The 10,281-nt window shown below is 39.8% G+C and overlaps 1 gene segment (V, D, J or C); it reads left to right on the forward strand.

Annotated features, from left to right (window-relative positions):
- Positions 1 to 257: 257 nt before the first annotated feature.
- LOC138224004 (Ig lambda-3 chain C region-like) lies at positions 258 to 5,146 on the forward strand. The segment is given in 4 exon segments: positions 258 to 263; positions 927 to 1,011; positions 1,504 to 1,635; positions 4,558 to 5,146. Coding segments are annotated over 4 exon segments (552 nt in total).
- Positions 5,147 to 10,281: the final 5,135 nt, after the last annotated feature.

The following is a 10,281-nucleotide window of genomic DNA, read 5'->3' on the forward strand; positions in this document are numbered from 1 at the left end:
GGATATTACAAAAAGTGACTGAATGATCCTGAAACTCCTTGGTCCAAAGTCCATTCTTGACTGTATTTCATGGGAATAACTTACATTGGCTGGAAGCTGCATTCTTTACTGACCTTCACATGGAACTGAAATCAATGTTTCATGTTTGGAATGTGTGGTCTTTGGATGTTTTTTTAAAAACATTCTGGAGAATTATTATTTTTATTGGACTGTGGATTCATCTTGGAATACATTTCATCACAATCCCGAGGAAAGAGATGAAGGTATGTTAAGTTTACATAAGTCACATGTGAGTCAAGAATAGACTGTGATCAGAAATGACCTCCAGGTGTTATACAATCTACTAAAACTTCACCAGTGCATCTGGTGGATATACTGTGCTGCACAGATTTTACATTACAAATGCTTCTGTCAGCAAAGACAAATTAAACAACCTTGATTTATACATATACCCAGATACCTTTAATTGACAGTTTACGTCCAGGTCTCAGGTTCAGGCAGGATGTCCTTGTTTAGTGACATTTGGCTTAAATGCAACAGTAGGCTGGCTTTAAAAGTGAAGTTTGCTCCAGTCTTCTGACCTCTAAATAAACCACAACTTTTCTTCTCTAAAAACATGGTCATCAATTCAATAATACCGTTCTATTTTCATTGTCATTTGCTACATTTAACATGTATGATGTCTTTTTAAAAATGAGGATAATGTTTAACTGTGAAACAGAAAGCTATGAAAGTCTCTCTGTAAGCGTCCTGCACTTCATCCATACTTGAATCCAAGATAGTGATAGCCCTCGTGTTTTGTCCTTGAACATAAAGTGCATTTAAAAATGTGATAAAGACAAATTACGTGTTATAATTGCAAAGCTTAAAGAAAAGCATTATTGGCAGTAGGCAGTGTATTGAAGAGCAGGGTCTGCTCTCTGCAGCAGCAGGAGGTTTTTGTACAGCGTCTCTATGGCAGTGAAGCACTGTGGTACACTTTCGGACAAGGCACCAAGGTGGTGGTCAAATGTAAGTGACTTCTCTTCTTTTATTTAACTCTGCAGGTTTGTTTGTCTGCTCAAATGTTTTTGTGATGTTTTAACTGTGATCCTGTGTGCTTTGTGCCTCCTAAACTTGGTCATTCTTAACTGATGTACAGAACAGAATATTTATGGTTGAGGAGGGAAATCTTGACAGGACAGAAGCTGCTTCAATCGAGCTTCTTCTGTGGCATTTTCCTCTCTCATGATCCTCAATGATCTTGGGTGACCCAGACTTCTGGGCTGGTTCACGAAATTAATGCTGATTCTTTCACAGGGAAAAGAAGCTTTCACACACTAACCCTCTTTGTAAAAAGATCTAAATGTAGAGTTTGAGAGTTGTTTTGGGCACTTAATGAGAGAAATAAAAGAGGAAAAACTCAAACTCAGCATGTTCATTTCTAAAAGAGGTATTTTAAACTCATCTTAACTGCAGCACAGTAATATCACCATTAACAAAAAGAAAGGTATTAAAGTATAGTGATTACATACTGTAGAGCAGGCAGTGCACTGGAGCGCTGGGTGCTCTTTCTGGAAGTTTTTGTACAGCCTCTCTATGGTAATAAAACACTGTGGCTCACTTTCGGACAAGGAACCAAGGTGGTGGTGAAATGTAAGTGACTTCTCTTCTTTCTCTCAACTCAGCAGACTTTTCTTGTCTTTTTAAATGTTTTTATGATATTTTAACTGTGATCCTGTGTGCTTTGTGTCTCCTGATCTTGGTCATTCTTAACTGATGTACAGTATAGAATATTTATGATTGAGGAGGGAAATCTTGACAGGACAGAAGCTGCTTCAGTCGAGCTTCTTCTGCGGCATTTTCCTCTCTCATGATCCTCAACGGTCTTGGGGGACCCAGTGTTTTGGGCTGGTTCATGAAATTAATGCTGATTCCTCCACAGGGAAAGGAAGCTTTCACACAAACTTTCTTTGTTAAGAGATCTGAATGTATAGTTTAATTAATGCTCTTAATTATAGTGACAAAAAAGGTGAATACTTAAACTCAGCATGTTCATTTATAAAAGAGGTATTTTAAACTCATCTGAACTGCAGCACAGTAATATCACCATTAACTACCTTGAGATGCTAAAGTTTAAGATTCCAAGTGATCATAGAGCAGGCAGTGCACTGGAGAGCTGGGTGCTCTCTCTGGGGGTTTTTGTACAGCCTCTCTATGGTAATAAAACACTGTGGCGCACTTTCGGGCAAGGAACCAAGGTGGTGGTGAAATGTAAGTGAATTTTCTTTCTCTGATTCTTTCTCTCAACTCAGCAGACTTGGAAGTCCTGGAATTTTTACATTTCAGCAGTATAGAATCTTTCATTTCTCCTGGAGCCAGACTGTGCTTTTACATTATTCTTTAGATCCTGTTTCCTTTCTGAATCAGTGTCCTATGTGACATGTTCAGCTGTAATAATCACTATCAGCCGTGTGCTGTGTTCAGGTTGGCTTTCAAAGTCTTGTTCTTCAGGGAACAGTTTGCTCCAGTCTTCTGAACTCTAAATAAACCCCACCTTTTCTTCTCTTAATTGTGGTCATCAATTCAAAAATACTTTTTAATGATGTTTAAACAGGTAAGAATATTTCCACTCATAGTGTCAGTGACTGGAATCTGTTTTATTGTTTTCTTATCCTTGTATTTTGTACCAGGTTGCTAAAAGTAAGTCAAGGTCAGGCACTTCACTTACAAACTTTAATTTTCAATGCAGGCTAAAAACAAACTGACAAAACTCCACTAGTACTGCTGCTCTATTGAATTCCTATTGCCAGACAGATTTGACATAAAGACTGTAGTGAGTCTAATCACTGCAGTTCACGTTCAGACAGGAATGGCAAAGACAATTGTGTTTCTTTTTCTTTTATTGTATTTGCTTAACAGAGAAAAGCAAAACATCTTTAGGCTCTGAAGTGGTTTTTAAATATGTTTAAAAGGAATTACTGGGCAGTTTTGAGCTTCTTCAGAAGTAAAGCTATTTTTCAATACTGATCTGTAGGCAACAGAACCTAACCGAACAGGAGGCTGTTGTCACTGTTGAGGGTGAGGTTAACTGGCATTTTAAAATTCACCCCGGTTGAGAAGTATGGTTTTCTAAAGATACTGTTGTTTTCTCCTTAGACAGAGACATGATTTAATGAAATAAATTATCAAAATTTAATGTCTACTACTTCTAGTAAGACCAGAATACAGTTGGAATTTACAAATCATCATCATTATTTTCAATATTAAATTAAATTACTTTCAGTTGATTAATCATCTTTGCTATAGTAGTAATTAATAATGATGTTGATATAAGTATTAAACAGTATAAATATAAATAGTATAAAACCTGTATATTCATATTTTTGAAAACTTAATCATGGACAAACTGCAGGTAAGTCTTTTATAAATTATTTTAATAAATATAGGAATTGATGACTTCTAATATACAGATCAGCACGGGATCAAAAGCTTTGAAGTTATTTCATTAACCTTGGGAAAGTATTTGAACTTAAATCTTCAGGTTTTGTTGCAGCTGTTTCTTCAGACACATTTTCCTCTGCTGTGCTGCTCAGTAAAGCATGAAGTGGAACACAGATGACAGATCCAGCGCAGTTGTTTTTTTTAGTAATGCCTAATGATAGTATTAAACTTCAAGTTATATAGAAACTTCAAAAATAATCTTAAAGTGCATATACATTGCAAGTATGTTATGTTTACACAATTCTTGTTGCAAGGTGTAACAAATGAAAATTATTCAAGCACTAATTGAGTCCAGACCAGCATCACCCTGTGATCAGTCTCAGCTAACAATTACCTCCACAGCTGAAGTTTAATTTACAGCGCTGAGAACTGACACTTACAGTGTAATGTTTAATAAGATCCTGTGAAGTGATATGTGTTGCAGATATATTAATACATGTTGTCTTTAAATTGAGAAGATTCTGCATTGGCTTATTTCGAGTCTTTCATGCAGACAATCCTCCTAAAATAATCACTATTTGTTGATTCTGAATTTCAGCAGCAGGTAGAATGGGGTGTTAGTTCACTTGGTGGCTCTGTCTAAGTGTCAGTGAACTCATAGGAAACTGGGCTGGCCAACTCTGCAGACCTGTCTTCTCTGTATCAGAGGTGAACAGGCTGCTCAGGGTCACAGCTTGGAGTCCGGGCTGGTCCAGGACAGCTGGTGCAGAGAACTCAGGCGCCACGATTCCAGAGACAGGTCATCAGAACCTCAGAAAGGCTCCAAACAAGCACAGACCTGTCCTGCTCACTAGGATACTTGTAGCACATTGATCTGAGGATGTCAAGGGGCTTCTTTGAAAGCACTCCCGTTTATAATATGTGTAACTTAAAAAAAATGTATTGATGTTAATTATTGAGTTTTAAAACTACAGATACAGGAGTAGGAGAAAGCCTGATCTTTGTTTAGAAGTGCATGTGGTGTTTCTAGGAGTCCCAAAGCAGTTTGTGTGTTGGTGCAAAGTTAGTGAGGCTCAGTCTCCTGCTGGACACCAGTCCTGACTCTCTGCCCTGCTCTGTCTTGCTCTCTCCTAGCCGGGGCCACCGTGAAGCCTACAGTGTCGCTGTTCCCCCCGTCCCCCAGTGAGCTGTCCGCCAACTCGGCCACACTGCTCTGCCTGCTCAGCGGCTACTCCCCCGAGGGGGCTAGCGTGGAGTGGACGGTGGACGGCTCCAAAGTGACCAGCGGGGTCCTGACCAGCGCCGAGGAGGGGAGGGACGGCAAGTTCAGCCGCAGCAGCTCCCTGAAGCTGAGCAAGGCCGAGTGGGAGGCCAAGGAGTTGTATGTGTGCACGGTGACCCACGACAACTCGCCGGCCTCCTACAGCGTCCACAGGAGTCAGTGCACGGGCGCCGTGGCATGATGCGCCGGGCCTGGCCAGGCTCAGGGCCTCTCTGCTCAGCCGCTGTCCTGGGAGAAGAGGGGAAGAGCCGCCCTCCCCTTGGCCCCAGTGTGTCTGCAGATCCTGTCGAGCCATACAGCAGCTCAATAGCCTCGCATGTTAGTCTCAGCCTCTGGCCGTCACTAGAGCTTGTCTGGTAACTGGTGTGTGTTTGTGTAGTCTAGGACATTTTTCATTGTTTGTTTCGCTCTAGATGTTCAAATAAAATATTGAAGTCAGAATCTGGAGTTGTGTCACTTTGTGTGCGTTTGAATTTCTGAAAAGGAATATAAGAACTCCGGGCTGAAAAGGGACCCTGTTTGACCCTGTGGCACAGAGACAGAGAACAAGAGCCTCCATATCAAAGGCAGCTGGCAGATTTTAACTGAAAGACAGGGGGTCAAAGTCAGTGAGAGGAAACTGTCTTCTTATTACAATAAAAAGAATAATAGTTTTATTGATTTTCCTGACATCTTCATCATCAAAATTAAAGAACTGCATAATAATACAGTATAGAATATAGAATATAGAATATAGAATATAGAATATGAAGAGTGGGTGGATTATTCACAAAATCTCCTGTCATGGGTTATTGTCAAACAGCTCAGTAACTAAAAGCAGTGCAGCTCAAGGGACAGTGACTTCTCGATGCAGTCGAGACAGCAGGGCCCTGAGAAGGCTGGAGACACACACACCCCTCGTCAGGGGTGGACAAACAGCAGCACTGCAGGCTGGACAGCGAAGAGAAGCAACAGATGGGTTTGAACAGAGAGGAGGAGGAATTCGAGATTATATATATTATATGTGTATTGAGTACTGACAGTGTGAAACTTTCCACACTACACTGAATTGCAAACTGAGCACTGACACGCTAGGATCTACAGTACCACAGTGTTATCAAATTTACAATTGTTTGTCCTGCATAGTGACAAAAAGAGTCAGCACACAATTCTGTGCTTGTCCTGCCGTTACTTATCCTGTTTCTAATCTTTCATAGTTTGTATACATTCTGCAACATGTCTTTGCATTTCACATCTATTTATCTAGTTTTAACTTTTACAAACCCTGTAAGTATATATCAACAGAATACATGTATCACATATATGATATAAATCAAAATAAGGAATATGGTCTTATAATGAGACCTCAGGCCAGCTCAATGGAGAGTCAGACAGCAGGGTCCTGAGGAGGCTGGAGATACCCAGGAGTGTCCAACAGGAGGCCAGTTGGCTAATCTTGCTTATTTGTCAGTTTAGTAGCAAATTGAATCTAAAATTTTGCCAGGACTTTTCTTAAATGTTCCCAGAGTTTGGGGCTCAACCACCTAGATACCTAGAACAGTTTGGTTACAGCATCAATTTTTATTTACCATCCTGTATTATTTCCATTTTAGTTCCATTTACTGTATGACCTTGCATCCTTGTTTGACTTCTGAGTGTGTAAAAGATCCTGTATGTTGAATCTATCTATAGCCCATTGTAGTTTGTTTATCTGGAACAAATCTCTCAATTTCCTCTGTTCTAGTTCGATGAGATTTAGCTCCTTGAACTTGTCTGTAAATGACAATGCACTGAAACTAGGATTTATTATTGTTGCTCTTCATTTTACTCTTTCTTAGACTGTATTCTCCTTTTTGATATGCTGCCCAAAACTGAACACAGTTTTCTAAACAAGGCCTTAGAAGTGCCTTGTAAACCTGGAGTATAACCTCCGTGGAATTAGATTCCACACTTCCTGCTCTGTACTCAGTTCGCTTTATTGATTCCCCACATCGTCTAGATGAAGACATAGAACAATCCACCAGATCTCTTTTGTGTGTAACATCCTGCAGTCCAGACTCTTCCATGCTAAATATACACAACGTACACAACATCTTCCTCCTACCTACCTGGATCACTTTGCACTAAAGAATGTTAAATTTCATACCAGGTGTCTCCCCAATTTCTGAATTTGTCTTTAAAGTCTTATTTAGTTCCCTTACCACTGTTTCTGTGTTAACCACTCTATCAAACTTGAATTGTTTAAAATTTAACTAGTTTGATAACTAAACCTGAAACTGATGTTTATATGGACCAGGAAGATGATGGGGCCAAAAACACATCCTTGAGGCACACCACTAGTTTCATCTGCCCAGATAAGTTAAATTCAATTCAATTCAATTTATTTTTGTATATCGCCTTTCACAACAAGGTTGCCCCAAGGTGCTTAACAATGCAAGTGACCAAACAATTTGACAATACAGAACAGAAGACCAGAACACAGTGGAAGAGAGGAACCAAAAACTCCTTAGTAAGGAGAAAAAAACCTCTAAGGGTCCAAGGTCATCTGGTTTCCAAAAAGGAAATGAAACGAATGAGGGTATTAATCCCCATTATGTCTTCTGTGTGTTAGTACTCCATGCAGATCTCTGTAGACCAGAAACTTCCTCGTAAATGATAGCTATATCCACGATGTGCCTCTTGGATCCATGGCAGTGATGCAGCATCCAACTCAGACGATGCCCAGCCTGGGCCCCATCCTGACATGTGGGAAGGAGAATAGGATAGTTGTGATACCCTTCAAGATTATGCACTATGCTTTTAAGGCTATGCACATTATGTTCCTTTTTAGCCAGTTTCCAGTCCATGTACATAAGGAAAGGAGACTTGAACAGTGAATTTTGCAGTGCTGTGAATGTTTTGTGCCTTGACCATCGTGACTTCTGTTGAATTTCACTCAGATTTCAGAGAAAGGTGTCTTTGTTCCGTCTTTCCTTTGAAGCCATGAGGTGTTTTGGTCTCTGTTCCATTTTAAGCTTTAAGGTGCATTTTTACCAAACTCTATAGGACACTGTTATTGTTTTTTACTTCAAGTTCTTTACTTAAATGTCTAGTCACTTCAAAGCACATAAACAACAAACCAAATAAAAGGTTTTCCTAGTTTATTCAATGATTAGTTATTAGATAAAAACAATCTGCAGATCTAAAGGAGCTACTGTACTTGCAAATGTAAGTGGTAAGTATGGGCAGAAGATCATCCTCTAACTTGTACTTGTAGCTTTCTTTTAAGGACAGTCCGACAGAAAGGGCTCAACCGGTGAAGGCACCTTTTGGAGTTCAGGTTGGGCTCTGAAGAGCTGGACTGAACCTATGATATCATTTACTCACTACCATAACTTAAACACAGACACACAAACACAGACACAGACACACTCACACCAGGGCCAATCTTCCCAGAAGCCAATGATCCCACCAGTATGTATTGGACAGTGGAACATACAGACTCCACACAGACAGCACCCCAGGTCTGGAATTAAACCTAGGACCCCAGTGCTGCTAGCCCATGCTATCCCTGCTATCATTATCATAAATATAATTTAACAGAGTCTTCTAATAAGGTGTCTCTCTCCTTCCAGGACCCAGCTACTGTACTGTCTCTATGACACTACCTGTGCTGACTCTACAACAATCATTGCCAAAACTGTCAGTACCCACCATCAATCTTAATTCATAGTGTGTGAGCACTGGCCTTTTCCAAGGGATCAGCTTCTAACATTTGTGGGGATTTTCGGGGTTCTCAGCTTACTTACTGTATTTTAATTACCATGCTGAAATGTGAATGGTCGGTGTGAATATTAATATTAATCGTGTTAAAGCATGTGTTAAAGCATTTAAAAACCTCTTAGGGAACTGCACAGTATTCTAAGTGCTGAAGAAAGAGAGTCAATTAATCTATCATAAAGGGATACGGATGATGGTCTGTGAGACTGGAGCTGCCTGGTGCTCTCTGCTGCTCTCGGAGAGACTCTCACACCTGCAGCTGGTCTATTCCGTGAGCGCGTCGGTCACGCTGGGGCAGCTGCGCAGCTCGCTATGTAAATCCTCTCGTCAGCGGTTTCGCTTTCTCCTCCCCGTCTTCCAGTTTCACAGCCAGAAATAGCCCGGGGGCGGCGGGGCAGCGGAGCGCGGCCGTGGAGATTTGCCTGCTGTGGCAGAGAGCCAGCCGGGCGCACAGCGCAGTGGTTTCGGAGAGCCCAGCTGTCTGAGACACAGGCAGAGAGACGGAGAAACGCGAGGTGCTGTAACGGTGCACAGATAATGAATTCAAATTTCTAGATTAAAAATAATTTTCTGAGATTGAAGATTTCTGGAACTATCACTTACAAAAGAAGTTCAAGTAGGGAGTTGTGGCTGCAAAGGAACAGCTAAAGGTTTATTCCAGGCTTAAAGGAAAAGAAAAAAAATAATAAAAGAAATATTGCAAGGGAGATAAGAAGGCTTCACAGCTGAAACGTTGTGTCTGTTTTCTTTTCAGCATGGAATAAACCTTTAGCTGATCGTTTACAAAGATATTTATTAAGATCTGACATATTAATAGAATAATACAGATTCATTTGACTAATTAGTCTAAATTCCCAGCCTTTTTCTAGGGATTCTCTTCTAAAATTTGTGTAGATCTTTTGTGGGTCCCGATTTTATTGATTTTAATTACCTTGTTGTACTGTGAATGGTCAGTGTGAATATAAATAGTGGTAATCTATACTAAAATATTATCCAGGTGTCAGAGGCTGAATTTTACTTATTAATCTGTAGTACACAGATAATATATCATATCTAGCAAATAATTTACTTATATAACTTCATTTACAATTTCCTACCTGTAATTTTGAGCATTAAAATGACCATTTTATTTATACATCTGACATGTGCTTTAATTGTATCCGTGTTTACGCTGAGTGCTGTATGAATGTTGGTAAACTTCTATTTTTACTGCATTGATGAATGATGACATCAGCAATAATAAACAGTTTAAGAAACTTAATCTGCCTGGGCTCCTGTAAGATCAGCTTGTAAGGCATACATTTTACTTTTTTAGCTTGTTCTCACACTGAATCTAGGATCCTAGCCTCTTTCTTAAATACTACAGCATCAAGTACTTTGTGAAATGATTCATACTGAACACTGTTTACTCAGTGTTTATTACTCATCTGGTGTTGTTTCTCCTATTTAACTGGACCCAGTTGTGAACCTCTGTGTAAACTGTATAATACAACTAGTATATGCCAGTATAAACCTCATAAAACATACAGTACATACCAGATAGTATACTGCTCAGATTTCTGTCTTTACTTGTTATATATGTGCTTTGTTTTGAATGAATAATGAAGTGTTTATTTATTCTTGGGCTGTTGATAGGCCTGTAGATTTTGATAACCTGAGATCTGGACATTTCTATCTTAATGTTCACTATAAGATTGGAGAGGTCTGTGTGAGGGATGAATTGCTCTTGATTGGGTGCAGGATGATTACCCAACTCAAAAAAACTTTCCAGGGCTTAGGTTACTTAGACACAATGTTTTTACATGGTTTTATTGGAACGATGCAGTTTGCTTATATCA

The sequence above is a fragment of the Lepisosteus oculatus genome, chromosome 18, assembly GCF_040954835.1.
Source record: "Lepisosteus oculatus isolate fLepOcu1 chromosome 18, fLepOcu1.hap2, whole genome shotgun sequence".
Classification (NCBI taxonomy): domain Eukaryota; kingdom Metazoa; phylum Chordata; class Actinopteri; order Semionotiformes; family Lepisosteidae; genus Lepisosteus; species Lepisosteus oculatus.